At 38.7% G+C, this 15464-nt stretch overlaps 1 protein-coding gene across 3 annotated transcripts in view; it reads left to right on the top strand.

The window, feature by feature from the left end:
• Positions 1-15464, top strand: part of CRACDL (CRACD like) — a 140790-nt gene that overhangs the window by 66900 nt on the left and 58426 nt on the right. For all 3 annotated transcript variants that reach the window (XM_086701293.1, XM_086701292.1, XM_086701294.1), the window contains exon 2: positions 13093-13172. In XM_086701293.1, the coding sequence (XP_086557419.1) occupies positions 13103-13172 (70 nt within the window). In that variant the 5' untranslated portion in view covers positions 13093-13102. The remainder of the gene's footprint in view (positions 1-13092; positions 13173-15464) is intronic.

Here is a 15464-nt window from a genome sequence, read left to right as displayed (position 1 = left end):
TGGATTTAAACCAACTTAACTTTAGTAACACAAAAACCTCTGTCTCCTTACATGTCTGTATCCATTCTTTTCAGTTGTTTATATCACAGAATAATGTCTTTATATTTTTTATGTGTCCTAAAACATAAACTAATAATTTTTAAAAATGCATCAATCTCTTATATAGAAAACAAAATGTGGAGTTATAAACCAAAGTTACAATACTGCTAGCTCTTAGGCTACTAATTGCTTTTTTAAAAATGTATTAAATTCCAGTTCTTTCCTTTTGCCACTGTGGCCATTTCCATGAGTATGATTAGGCTTTAGAAGAGGCTTACCTCTGGTGTCTTCCGTTGTGGCAAAAAGGTCTGGTTGGTCCCCATGAGAACAATGTAAGTGCTAATGCCAACTCCCATCAACAGATCTGGAAGCTGATCAAAGATGGGCTGGTCATCCGGGAGCCTGTGACTATCCATTCCTGGGCTCAGTGGCAGAAAAACACTTTGGCCCTGCCAGAAGGTCAGGCATATGGGCATAAGGAAGTGAAAGGGTACTGCCAGTGCTGGATGAGGAGGATAAGAATTCTGCACTGACTGCTCAGAAGATAGTATGAATCTAGGAAGACTGACCACCTCAAGTGCTTTGAAGAGTGGCTCCAGGCCAAAAAGGAGGAAATTATCATGGCTGTGTCCAAGGAGGAAGAGGCCAAGAAATAAAACTCCCCCTCTTTTGTCTGTACATACTGGCCTTGGCAGTTACATAGATCAATCATTCAATAAAACAAACCCTTATCTGCCAAATTATATGTATGTGTGTACATATATATATATATATATATATATATAATTTATATGTATATGTATATATATATGTATGTATATATGTCTCATAAATCTAATATTTTATATTAGATATATTAGATCTAATATATATATGTATATATATATATACATATATATGTATATATATATATATATACATATATATGTATATATATATATATATATATATATATATATATTAGTCTCAAATCACATAGAAAATAAAAAGTGGAGTTGCAAACCCATGTGCCCATGTGTTTACTTTTACTGAGAGCTTTATTTCTTCATATGGCTTCAAATTACTCTTGGGGCACCTGGGTGGCTCAGTTGGTTGAATGTCTGATTCTTGATTTTGGCTCAGATTATGATCTCACAGTTCGTGAGTTCAAACCCCACTTTGGGCTCTGCACTATTAACACAGAGCCTGCTTGGGATTCTTTCTCTTCCATCTGCTCTCTCTCAAAAATAAATAAATAAGCTTTTAAAAAAATTACTGTCTAGTGCCCTTTTGTTCAACCTGCAGGACACCCTTGAACAATACTTGTAGGGCAGGTCTAGTGGTAATGAACTCCCTCAGGTTTTGTTTATCTGGAGATATCTTAATTTATCCTTCACTTTTGAAGGACAGTTTTGCTATGTATATGGTTCTTGGTTGACATTTTTTCCTTTTAGCACTTAGAGTACATCAGCCCACTGCCTTCGGCCCTCTAGTTTCTGAGAGAAATCTGCTTTATTGAGGATCTCTTGTGTGTGTTGATTGGCTTTTCTCTTGCTGCTTTTGCGATTCTCTTTGTCTTCGGCCTTCAACAATTTGATTATAACGTATTTCAGTGTGGGTCTTTTGAATTTAGCCTACTTGGAGTTCATTGACCTCTCTGGATGTTTATATTCATGTCATCAAATTTGGAAAGTTTTGGGTCACTATTTCTTCAGATATTCTCTTTGCCTCTTTCTCTCTCTCTTCTCAATCTGGGACTCCCACAATGCATATGTTGGTCTACTTGATGAAGCCCCTTATGCTCTGTTCTTTGTACTTCAATCTTTTCTCTTTCTGTTCCTCAGACTCAATAATTTCCATTGTCTTCAATTTTTCTGATTCTTCTGCCTGCTGAAATCTGCCTTTGAATCCCTCTAGTGACTCTTTCAGTTATTGTATTTTTCAGCTCCAGATTTTTTTGTTGTTGTTTCTTTTTAGGTTCTCTCCTTTATCCATATTTCCGTTTTGTTCATACATTGTTTTGTTGACTTTCTCCACATCTTTCTTTAGTTCTTTGAGCATATTTAAGACACTTGTATTAAAGTCTTTGCTTAGGGGCACCTGGGTGTCTCAGTTGGTTGAGTGTACAATTCTTGGTTTTGGTTCAGGTCATGATCTTGCAGTTCTGGGATCAAGCCCTGCATTGGGCTTTGCACTGACACCATGGAGCCTGCTTGCAGTTCTCTCTCTCTTCCTCTGTCTCTGCTCCTCTCCCTCACTTGCTTTCTCTGTCTCTCTCTCTCTCTCAAAATAAATAAACTGAAAAAAGTATTTGCCTAGTAGATCTGCCTTGGGTCCTTTTTTTAGGGATAGATTCAAAACTGGATATTTGACTCTAATAATGTGGTAACTTTGGAAATCAGATTCTCTCCCTTAGGATTTGCTGGATTTTGTTTTTATTTTCATTTTTTCAATTGCTGTAGGCTGTCTCTGTGCCGAGGATCAGCCATTAAATTAATTGATTTTCATATATTAAACCAACCCACATTCCTGGGATAAATCCCACTTTTATGTTTGCTGGGTTTGATTTGCTAGTATGATCTTGAGAATTTTTGTGACTATACTCATAAGAGATATTGTCTGTAATTTTCTTCTACTGTGAGGTCTTTGTCTGGTTTGAGTATCAGAATAATACTGGCCTTATAGAATGAATTGGGAGTTGTTACCTTTTTTTGTATTTTGGAGAACAGTTTGGGAAAGGATAGTTTGCCATTAATTCTTTAAATGTTTAATAGAATGCGACAATGAAGATATCTGGGCCTGGGCATTTCTTTGTGGGAAATTTTAAGTGACCAGTCCCTTTCTTATTGATTCAAATTCAGTGGTTTCAGAAATTGTCCATTTCATCTAAGTTATCTATATTTTTGGAATATAATTATTCATAATATTCCTTTATAATCCTTTTTATTTCTATAAGGTCAGTAGTGATACTCTTTGATTTTTGGTTTTAGTAATTTGAGTCTTCTCTCCTTTTGTTTAGTTGAAGGTTGATCAATTTTGTTGATGTTTTGAAGAACTGACTTGTTTCATTGATTTTCAAAATGTTTTCCTATCCTATATTTCATTAATTTTTGCTCAGATATTTATTATGTTCTTTTTTCTGTTTGCTTTCAGTTTAGTTTGCTCTTCTTTTTGGTTTCATATGGTGGAAAGTTATGATACTAGTTTAAGATCTCTTTTATATAGGTGTTTATAGGTATAATTTTTCCTTTAGGCATGTATCTTACATGTCTTGGTATGTTGTGTTTTTATTCATCTCAAAGTATGTTATAATTTCTCTTGTCATTTCTTCTTTGACTTCATTGGTTATTTACAGTGCATTGCATAATTTATACATATTTGTAAATTTCCCCAAATTCTTTCCGCTCTTGATTTCCAATTTATTTCCATTGTGGTTGGAGAACATGCTTTATTTTTTTCATGGAGATATATATATATATATATATATATATATATGTTCAAATTGGTTTATACAATTGCTCAAGTCTTTTACGTCATTGATGAATTTCTGCCTATTTTTTTTTGAAAGTGAGGTCCCCAATTATTGAAATTACTAGTATTATTATTGAATTGTCTGTCTTCATTTTATCAATTTTTGTTGCATGTGTATTGAGACTCTGGTTTTAGGTACATACCTGTTTATAACTGTTAGGTCTTCCTGATGGATTTACCAATTTATCATTATAAAATGACTCTATCTATGGTTATAGTTTTCTCTTAAAACCTGTTTTTTTCCCTGACATTAATATAGCCATTTCATTGGTTACTTAGGAAAGTATTGTTTAATTTACACATATTTGTGACTTTCCCAAACCTCCTCTCACTTATTTCTAATTTCATTCCACTATTGTCAGAAAGCATACTTTCTGTAATTTCAAGCCTTTAAAAATTTTTTTTTAATGTTTACTTATTTTTGAGACAAAGAGAGACAGAGCATGAATGGGGGAGGGGCAGAGAGAGAGGGAGACACAGAATCGGAAGCAGGCTCCAGGCTCTGAGCCATCAGCCCAGAGCCTGATGCGGGGCTCGAACTCACAAACCGTGAGATCGTGACCTGAGCTGAAGTCGGACGCTCAACCAACTGAGCCACCCAGGCGCCCCAATTTCAAGCCTTTTAAATCTCTCTAGGCTTGTTTTATAGCCTATCTGTGGTCTATCCCATAAAATCTCTCATGTGCACTTGAGGAGACTTTTTATTCTGTTGCTGGGTGGAGTGTTCTATAGATTTCTAGTTGGTTAATGTTATTCTTTCAAATCTTTCATTTCTTTGTTGATTTTCTGCTTAGTTCTGTCAGTTATTGAGAGCAGGATATTAGAATCTTCAACTATTACTTTTGAATTTTATATTTCCATCAGTTTTTGCATCATCTAGGAAGAAAAGCTAGCTCTAAGACTCTGAAGTCTCTCTCAGTGTTATCTCATTTTCAGGACATTGAAAAGTAAAAGACTCCAGTGATTAGATGATACTTTCAAGGCATATATTTGGAAATGGTTCTAAGATTTTCAAATGATTTGGCACATGAACACTGGTATTCAGACTTGTTCTCATTTGCTTTTAAACAACGTAAACTGCATTTGTGGATCTGTGATTATTGACTTTAATTTTTTTTTAAAGTTACTTCATTGTAATTGTCATCAGTCACCCTCAGAATCTCAGGTATAACCACACAGGTGTAGGTAGAGTCAGCTTTCTCCAAGACATGGTGACTCCAAATTAAAGCAGCCACAGACACTGGAAAAAGTACAGGAGAAGCACACATAGATTTGGCCTTATGAAATACCATCACCCAGGCCAAATTTAGCTCTGTTTTTAATCTTTTCAAAGTCATGTTGCTCTGTAAATAAAATATAGTTTCCTTCAATAAGGATTATTTAATTTTTACAAAGTCAGGTTTCAATAATTTTCTGGAGAATTTCCCCAGCCTTAAATTGGGTTATAAAAATAGATCTATTTCAGGAACCAGATGATTTACTGCTTTTCATTTTACTGGCCCCTGTGTCAGTCATCTACAGAAGCCTCTCTCATTTTGTCAACTGTCTTGTTCCTATGTTGTGTTCAGTTCCTTGCTCCACGCACTGTCCTAGGTGCTGGTAGGACCACAATGGACACAACAGGCACAGAGCTCACCCTACCAAACTTGAAGTCTTGGAAGGGTTGGGAATGCTAGACAGATATCTTATAAACAAGTCTTTGTTAACAGTGTTGGTGTTAATTTTTTTAATGTTTATTTAGTTTTGAGAGAGAGAGAGGCAGGGCATGAGTGGGAGAGGGGAAGAGAGAGATGGAGACACAGAATCTGAAGCAGGCTCCAGGCTCTGAGCTGCCAGCACAGAGTCTGACTCAGGGCTCTAACTCATGAGCTGTGAGGTCATGACCTGAGCTGAGTCGTCTGCTTAACCAACTGAGTCACCCAGGTGCCCCAGTGTGGGTGGGCATTATGGAGAAAGGTACAAGTGCTGAGAAAAAATACCACTGGGATATGAATATGGCCTAAAAGATATTGTGGGATTAATAGGTCTGTAGGGATGTGCATAATTATGTGATCAGGGTATGCAATCAGTTCATAGATATTTTTCTTTGCCTTGTATAGGTAAATATAATAGATTGGAACCTTTAAGATACCATATTAAAATCTATTCTCATTCTTCATGTGGATAAACCTTTGTAGAATTTTTCAATATAAGCTGCAGCTAATGATGAAATTCTTCTATAAGCTAGAAAGAAGCCTGTGGTTACAATTAGGTTTCATAGAGAGGGAGTGGAGCAACCCCCACAGAGAGCCTTCACTGGATGTAGAACTCCCCTAGATTCTGTAGGTGCCCAGATCACACTGATGAATGCTGTGAACTACGGAGGGAGCTGGAGGCTCAGCCCCCTTTTGAGTCAATGAGAACCCCTGAAGAGACCCCCTCAGGTCCAGATTTAAAGAGTAAGTTTTCCTTTATTTGGACTTGAGCTGTCAGAACAACAGGTTTGGGGTTGGTGCAAGAAGGCAGAAAGCTGGAGATAGGCCTGAATTGCAATCTACTTTACTCTTAGGATTGCCTTTGCTGCATCCCAAAGGGTTTTGACTGTCGTGTTTTCATTTTCCTTTACTTCCATGTATTTTTAAATTTCTTCTTTAATTTCCTGATTAATCCATTCATTCTTCAGTAGGATGTTCTTTAACCTCCATGTATTTGAGGGCTTTCCAAATTTTTTCTTGTGGTTGATTTCAAGTTTCATAGCATTGTGATCTGAAAATATGCATGGTATGATCTTGATCTTTTTGTACTTGTTGAGGGCTGATTTGTGACCCAGTATGTGATCTATTCTAAAGAATGAGGGGCGCCTGGGTGGCGCAGTCGGTTGGGCGTCCGACTTCAGCCAGGTCACGATCTCGCGGTCCGGGAGTTCGAGCCCCGCGTCAGGCTCTGGGCTGATGGCTCAGAGCCTGGAGCCTGTTTCCGATTCTGTGTCTCCCTCTCTCTCTGCCCCTCCCCCGTTCATGCTCTGTCTCTCTCTGTCCCAAAAATAAATTAAAAAAAACGTTGAAAAAAAATAAAGAATGCTCCATGTGCCCTCGAGAAGAATGTGTATGCTGGTGCTTGAAGATGAGATGTTCTGAATATATCTGTTAAGTCCATCTGGTCTAGGGTGTCGTTCAAAGCCATTGTTACCTTATTGATTTTCTGCTTAGTTGATCTGTTCATTGTTGTACGTGGGATAGTAAAGTTTCCTACTATTATCAAAGAGTTTCTTTATGTTTGTGATTAATATATTTATTTGGGTTCTTCCAAGTTGGGGGCATAAATATTTATAATTGTTAACTTTTCTTGATGGATAGACCCCTTAATTGTGATATAATGCCCTTCTTCATCTCTTGGTACAGTCTTTGTTTTAAAATCTAGATGGTCTGATATAAGTATGGCTACTCTGGCTTTCTTTTGACTCCATTAGCATGATAGGTGGCTCTCCATCCCCTCACTTTCAATCTGCAGGTGTCTTTAAGTCTAAAATGAATCTCTTGTAAGCTGCATATAGATGGATCTTCGTTTTTTCCCCCCATTCTGATACCCTATGTCTTTTGATTGGAGCATTTAGTCTACTTACATTCAGAGTGATTATTAAAAGATAAGAATTTAGTGTCATTATGTTACCTATAGAGTTGGCGTTTCTGGTGATGTTCTCTGGTCCTTTGTAGTCTTTGTTGCTTTGGTCTTCTTTTTTATTTTTTCCTCCACTAAGAGTGCCCCCCCTCCTTAAAATTTCTTGCAGAGCTGGTTTAGTGGTAAGGCACTCCTTTGGTTTTTATTTGTCTAGGAAACTCTTTATCTCTCCTTCTATTCTGAATGACAGCCCTGCTGGATAAAGGATTCTTGGCTGCATATTTTTCCTATTCAACACATTGAATATTTCCTGCCACTCCTTTCTGGCTGTCAGAAAGGCTGAAATTAACAACTCAGGAAACAACATATGCTAGTGAGGATGTGGACAAAGGGGGACCCTTTTGCACTGTTGATAAGAATGCAAACTGGTGCAGCCACTCTGGAAAACAGTATGGAGGTTTCTTAAAAAGTTAAAATTAGAACTACCCTATGACCCAGCAATTGCCCTACTAGGTATTTATCCAAAGGATACAAAAATGCTGATTCAAAGGGGCACATGCACCCCAATGTTTATAGCAGCATTACTAACAATAGATAAATTATGGAAAGAGCCCAAATGTCCATTGACTGATGAATGGATAAAGAAGATGTGTGTGTGTGTGTGTGTGTGTGTGTGTGTGTGTGTGTGTATACACACGCAATGGAATACTACTCAGCAATGAAAAAGAATGAAATCTTGCCATTTGCAGCAATGTAGATGGAACTAGAGATTATATTATGCTAAGTGAAATAAGTTAGTCAGAGAAAGACAAATATATGATTTCATTCATATGTGGAATTTGAGAAACAAAACAGATGAACATAAGGGAAGGGAAAGAAAAATAAGATAATAACAGAGAGGGGGCAAGCCATAAGAGACTTTTAAATACAGAGAACAAACTGAGAGTTGCTGGAGGGGAGGTGGGTTGGGGGGTTGGCTAGATGGTGATGGGCATTAAGGGGGGCACTTGTTGGGAAGAGCACTGGGTGTTGTATGTAAGTGATAAATCACTGGGTTCTACTCCTGAAACCAATACTACACGATGCTATCTTGAATTTCAATAAATAAATTTAAATATATATAATGGAATATTAATCAGCCACCAAGAAGGAAATCTTGCCTAATGCAACAACATGGATGGAGCTAGAATGTACTATGCTAAGTGAAAGTGAAATAAGTCAATCAGAGAAAGACAAATACCGTATGATTTCATCATACGTGGAATTTAAGAAACAAAATAGATGAGTATATTGGAAGAGGCAAAAGGAGAGGAGAGAGAGAGAGAGAAACAAAACACAGAAGACTCTTAATGATTGAGAACAAACGGAGGGTTCTATGGGTACCCTTAGATGGGTGATGAGTACTAAGGAGGGCACTTGTGAAGAGCACTGGGTGTTGTAAGTGATAAATCACTGAATTCTGCTCTTGAAACCAATATTGCACTGTATGTTAACTAACTAAAATTAACATTTTTTTTAAAGGGAAAAAAAAAAGGGGCGCCTGGGTGGCGCAGTCGGTTAAGCATCCGACTTCAGCCAGGTCACGATCTTGCGGTCCGTGAGTTCGAGCCCCGCGTCAGGCTCTGGGCTGATGGCTCAGAGCCTGGAGCCTGTTTCCGATTCTGTGTCTCCCTCTCTCTCTGCCCCTCCCCCGTTCATGCTCTGTCTCTCTCTGTCCCAAAAATAAATAAACGTTGAAAAAAAAATTTAAAGGGAAAAAAAAGAAAGCTAAGGTTGAGGGTGTTGGGGTAACCTGACTTGAACTTTGAGTTCAAGCAGAAGGGGTGCTGGGAGTTATGGGGTGTTCGCCACATTGCCTTTCTCATTATGGTTTTCCTTTTTCTGGCTTGTCATTGAATTTTACAGGGAGGGTGGGGGAGGTTGTGTGTTTAGAAGGGCAAGTCCTTGGGCCCAGTAGAGAAGCCATTCCATGGTGACGGTTGTGGAATGTTTCCCCCTGGACTGTCAATGAAGAGGATGTCCTAGGTCTGCACACTCCACAGTCTCAGAGGGCAGACATTCCTCTGTGGCCTGGAGTGTGTTCTTACCAGTTACCTGGCAGTGGTTTGATTCACCTTGCTGTACACAGTCCTTCAGGCTACAGGACTTCGGGAAGCACAGGTGTCATCTGGGAATCCAGGTGTCTTGATCTTTGACTGATAAAGTTGGCTCTAAAATGAGCTACTTGCATAAGGAGACTATCTTCGTGAGACAGAATCGAACTCACCTGCTACCAGATGTGCTGGTTGTGTGTGCTCTTATCTACATTTATGCAAAGACGTACATAAGCATGCAGTGAGGAACAAGCTTCAGAAACTGACAGCTGTTCTCAGCAAGGGCTTGTGTGTGCTGTGTTCTCAGTCCATTTAATTAAAGTATTACTATCCCCATTTTGTATATAAGAAAACTGAGGCTCAGCACTGGTATGTGGTAGAGTGAGGCTTCAACCCCAGGACTGCCTAATGTCCCAGGCTTTGCCCTTTTCCTCTGTACTATATTGTATTCTTATTGGTTTGAAGATGTTTGGAACAGAAAATATGAGCAGGCTTTAAAACTTCTCATGTGAGGTGAGCCTGATTCCCATGTGGTCCCTTCATCTGTGGAGTGACTTTTGCCTCCATCAGTCCATTAGCAGCCTTGGCATCTGGTAGTGCTGTCTGCATCTGGGCCCCACCAGGATGTGCCTTACAGCAGGGTGAGGACTGGGTCATTCTCGTGGGCCTCTCCCCTCCCACCTACTCCTGAACCTCTGCCCTGTGTCACTTCATCACAGCCACATCATTCAAGCCAGGCAGAAGCAAGTGTGAGCATCTAGATCTGCTCCACACTCAGTGGGATGTGGCGCCCTTCTGTGTACCCCAACCCGTGGGGCATGTGCACGCACTCTCACAGAAACCTGCACATCATGACTTCTCAAGAGTGACAGCAGACATATAATGACAGCCTCAAACCCCTTCCCCCCAAACTAAGACCCAGTGGATGGTCTCCTGAGGCCTCTTTAGCTTCTGGGCCCTGGCATGTTCCTGCACAGGAGCTGCTTGACAGAGCCATTTCAGGCGGATACTCATGTCCTTTGGATTTCCTAGCTTCCTGTAAGCGCCTCAGAGGACAGCTCAGGACTCTCCCCTTCAGTGGGTCAGCACCTGCAACAGGCAGGGAGCACATCGATCTCACCTGTCACTGTGTCCCCAGGCCTCAAAAGTGTCTGCCCCTGGTGGATGAACAGTCACACGAGTATACAGGTTGGTGTATACTGCTTTGGTACTTTAAACCAGTTAATATGCTTATTTGATATATGTTCTCAATCCCAAAATGTGAATACTAAAGATTCCTGGGGATTAAATGAAGTAACTCAAATGCTACACTACATGCTTGATAATTAATTACAATTGTTGTGGTTAACTCCAAATTCAAGCAGTAGAAAGCTCTTGCTCTTGTATTTTCCAGTTCAGTGGCAGCCTTAACAATGGCACCGAGGGTAATCATTGGCTACTTTTAAGCAACTCTTACCATTTTCACTCTCCTTATTACTTCTGACATTTTCCTGCTTTTCCTTCTCTGCTGCCTCTTCTTTCAAATGCCGCAGTAGCTTCTTCCCCCTGCTCCCATCATAGTATCAGAGAACAGCAGGACATTATGGGATCAGGAAGTTTGCTAGGAGTTGCATTGCATCTGTAGACTGCTTTGGGGACATCTTAACAATTAAGTCTTTTGATCCATGAACATGAGATATCTTTCCTTTTTTTTTTTTTTTTTTTGTATCTTCTTTAATTTCTTTCAACAACTGTGTATAGTTTTTAGTGTACAAGTCTTTTGTCTCCTTGGTTAAGTTTATTCTTGAGTATTTTATTCTTTTTGATGCTATTGTAAATAGAATTGTTTTCTTAATTTCCTTTTCAGATTGTTCATTGTCCGTGTACGGAAACAACTGATTTTTATGTGTTCATTTTGTGTCCTGCAACTTTGCTGAATTCATTTATTTGTTCCAACAGTTTTTTTTTAATATGAAATTTATTATCAAATTGGTTTCCATACAACACCCAGTGCTCATCCCAAAAGGTGCCCTCCTCAATACCCATCACCTATCCTCCCCCCACAACCCCCCATCAACCCTCAGTTTGTTCTCACAGTTTTTTGTATGGGGGAGGGGCAGTCTTCAGGGTTTTCTACATATAAGATCATGTCATCTGTGAATACACTTACTTAACTTTATTTCTTCCTTTTCAAGTTGGATGCTTTCTAGTTCTTTTTCTTGCCTAATCTCCCTGGCTAGAACTTCTAGTACTGTGTTGAATAGAAGTGGTGAGAGGTACTCTTGTCTTGTTCCTGATCTTAGAGGAAAAGCTTTCAGTTTTTCACTGGTGAGGGTAATGTTCATTGTGGGTTTGTCACATGTGGCCTTTATTATGTTGAGTTTCCTTCTATTCCTGGGTTTGTTTTTTGTTTGTTTTGTTTTGTTTTTAGTATTTTTATCATGAAAGGGTGTTGAATTTTGTCAGATATTTTTTCTGGATCAATTGAGGTGATCATGTGGGGTTTTTTCCCTTGATTCTGTTGACCAGATATTTTTAGGGAGCTAAACTATATGCAAACTAAGAAACAAAGCCAGTGGAGCTTTGTTCACCTTTTCAGGAATTGGCTGGTCAGAAGATGGACATTTTGGCATTATTATTAAAGACCTAAATGTTAGACCCAACTCTGGCAAAAACCAACAAGTCCTTTGCTCTGTTAAATATTTTCTTTGTATTTCTCCTATTATTTCCCATTATGCGCTGTGTACAAGTGCTAAATGTTAATTGGTTAGTTAGATATTTGAGCCCCCTTTTAAAGTCTGAGGATTCATAGTAACTGCCAATAAGAAATAGCTTTCCATATAAATGGTGAGTTAGTATGTGTGGGGTAGAGGACACTGTTTTAAAGTCAACTATGAAAGAGGCAAGGACACAGCTTGAATTTTATTTCCATGAAGAGTCAGGGCTTTTTAATTTAGGAAGAAACCATGGAACTATGTGGATGAAATGATAATAATATCTGGGATGATTTGTTTTGAAATAACCTTGTGGGAGTGGGAGGGGGAGAAGGTGTAAAAATGAAACAAGAGTGACAATATGTTAAGTTCATTATATATTCTCTGTATTTTTGTATCTGTTTGAGATTTCTCATAATAAAAAGTTCAGAAAAGAAACTCAATGTAAATTAATGATGATGTTGCAGCTTTATATGGAAATACTTCATAGCCGTTACAGTTAACACTTATGAAGAATTTTAATGATATGATATAAGAAAACCAGGAAGTCAGTCTTCCTAACAAGGTATATGTGTGCATGTACACACACATATCTGTGTAGACAAAAATATTGGAAGGAAATTCAAACATTAATTGGAGTAACCTTGGTCAAGGTGGGATTATGGATGATTTTCGTTCTCTGTACTTTTTACAGTGAATAAGAGAAAAACATCAAGGTATAACTGATGTACAGAGTTATATTAGCTTCAGGTGTACAATGTAATGATTCAACGTTTCTGTACATTGGTCAGTGCTCATCATGATAAGTGTACTGTTAATCTCCTTTATCTGTTTCACCCATGAAGAAAACAATTTCCAAAAAAGCTTTTGTGAAGGAAAGGAATCAAATCTGCATTGTATAATTTGGTCAAGCATTTTTTCTAGTTAAATGTTTTCCATGAACTCTGATCAGTGATTAGATAAACACCTATGTGGCTATTAATCTTGAGCTGTGGGCATGGTTTTGGCCTATACTGTCCTGTACTCTGCCCTGGAATCTGTCTTTGATGGGGTGTGTGCAGATGAGGTCCTGGGCAAAAAGCAGTCACCAAAACCATTTTACTCATTGTTGACTTCTGTTAAGCATGTCCCTTTTAACATGAATTTCCATTTGATTTTAGTGAACTGGATATGATCTCCACGAGGGTGATGGACATTAAGCTTCGAGAAGCTGCAGAAGGCCTTGGGGAGGACAGCACGGGTAAGGTCCTCACTACCCCTGTTCTGAGAAGAACCCATGTTTGGTTATGGGGCAGGGAGAGGGGCTGATGGAGCCAAGCTTTTGGGGTTCTGTGTGTGGAGAGTGGGGGTTCAGCTCACAATGTGTCCAAACACCCCACACCCTTCACTATGACTGGAGAGCACATCCAGATTATTTAAGGCCACTCAGGGCAGTACTCCTTTCCTTCTCTGTCACACACAGGGAGGTTTTAAAGTCATTTTCCTCATTCCTGGAGGCAAATCCGTCCCCATGTTTGGCTGACTTGAAAGCAAGGAGGAACAATTCATTGGAGTCACTTATCATCCAAGAACATCCAAAGAATCAGTAGGATGTTGGGAAAAGCACGATATGGCCTGATCATGCAGAAGAAATAATATTATCAAGACAGAGCCTTTGCTGTCTCTCTTTCATGGCTTTGATTCTCCTTCAGAGAACATTATTATACCCCCTACCAAGCTAAATACCAGGCTCCCTACCAAGCCAAATTCCATCATCTCATTACATGTTCTCAGTGTTACCTGATTAGGTAATTGGTTCACTGTTTTCCATAAATTGCTATTTGTCTAGACAGAGTTGCAAAATTGACCTTAAAAATTTTGATCTCCCCACAATGTACCTTTTTCTTAGGTTGGCCATTTATACTCCCCTTATCTCAGTAACAAAGATCTCCATCACTTTCTTGTTTAAAGTTAAAATGCTAAAAAGTAAAAATAAAGTTAAAATGCTAGTAGTGATTTTCTTTGTTGTACTTTAGTGGGAACAGCTTCCAATAATATTAAATCCTAGATGCTAACCCTTAGCTTCAAATACTAATTTCATTAAAGAGTCTATTTCATATATTATAGGTAGATTTTCCTTATTATTCCATATTAGAACTACTTTTCCTCTGTCACATTTTGGTAGACAACAAATAAGCCTTAAATATAAGGTGAGGTTTTAAAAATTAACTCTGATGGAGGCACCTGGGTGGTTCAGTCAGTTGAGCATCTGGCTCTTGATTTTGGCTTAGGTCTGAGCTTGGATGTGTAGGTCTTGATTCCAGGTTTGTGAGATAGAGCCCTACATCAGGCTCTGTGCTGAACATGGAGTCTGCTTAGGATTCTCTCTCTCTGTCCCTTTGCCCCTCTGTCTCACTCTCTGTCTCTCTCTCTCTCAAATAAAAATAAAAAAATAAAAATAAATCCTGAGAGAGAAAATGGAATTTCAAAATTTCTCATATTACAGGATACTGAATTATTTCTGATTTTAAACAAAAAATACTCTTTGAAGAAGCATTTCATTAGTCATTAGTCTGAAACAACCTCCATAAATGCTAGTTTGGGATGGTTACGGAGGCTACCATGAAGAATCAGTTTTAAAAACAATTTTTTTTAACATTTATTCATTTTTGAGAGACAGAGTGTGAGCAGGGGAGGGGCAGAGAGAGAGGGAGACACAGAATCCAAAGCAGGCTCCAGGCTCTGAGCTGTCAGCACAGAGCCTGATATGGGGTTCGAACCCACGAACCTTGAGATCATGACTTGAGCTGAAGTCAGACACTTAACCAACTGAGCCACCGAGGTGCCCCTTTGATAAATTTTTAAAAAATGTTTATTTTACTTTTGAGAGAGAGAGAGAGAGAGAGAGAGAGAGAGAGAGAGAGAGAGAGACAGAGCATGAATGGGGGAGGGGCAGAGAGAGGGGGAGACACAGAATCTGAAGCAGGGTTCAGGCTCTGAGCTGTCAGCACAGGGCCCGACGTGGGGCTCAAACTCATGGACTGCAAGATCATAACCTGAACTGAAGTCAGACTCTTAACTGACTGAGCCACCCAGGTACCCTATAATCAATTTTTAAAAAGAAAGAGAGAAATTAAATATTCTTTTTTTCTGAACAATAGTAAGTTAAGTTATTCAGGTCAACTCCTTCCCATTTAAAATTTGAAATTCTAGATAAGCTTCAACAAATGAGGTTGGGAAAACTGGATAGCCACATGCAAAAGAATGAAACTGGATCACTTTCTTTCACATATACAAAAATAAACTAAAAAAATCATAAAATTAAAAAAAATAAACTCCAAATGAATTAAGGACCTAAATGTGAGGCCTGAAAACACAAAAATTCTTGAAGCGAGCATAGGCAGTAATCTCTCTGACATTTTTCTAGAAATGTCTCCTGAGGCAAGGGAAATAAAGGCAAAAATGAACTATTGATACTACATCAAAATAAAAATTTTCTGCACAGCAAAGGAAATAGTCCTTTCCTTTAGTCCAAAACTAAAAGGCAACCTAC

This window comes from Puma concolor, chromosome A3, assembly GCF_028749965.1.
Source record: "Puma concolor isolate L17-30 chromosome A3, mPumCon1.1.hap2, whole genome shotgun sequence".
Classification (NCBI taxonomy): Eukaryota; Metazoa; Chordata; class Mammalia; order Carnivora; family Felidae; genus Puma; species Puma concolor.
This window is presented reverse-complemented; position numbering and strand designations above follow the sequence as displayed.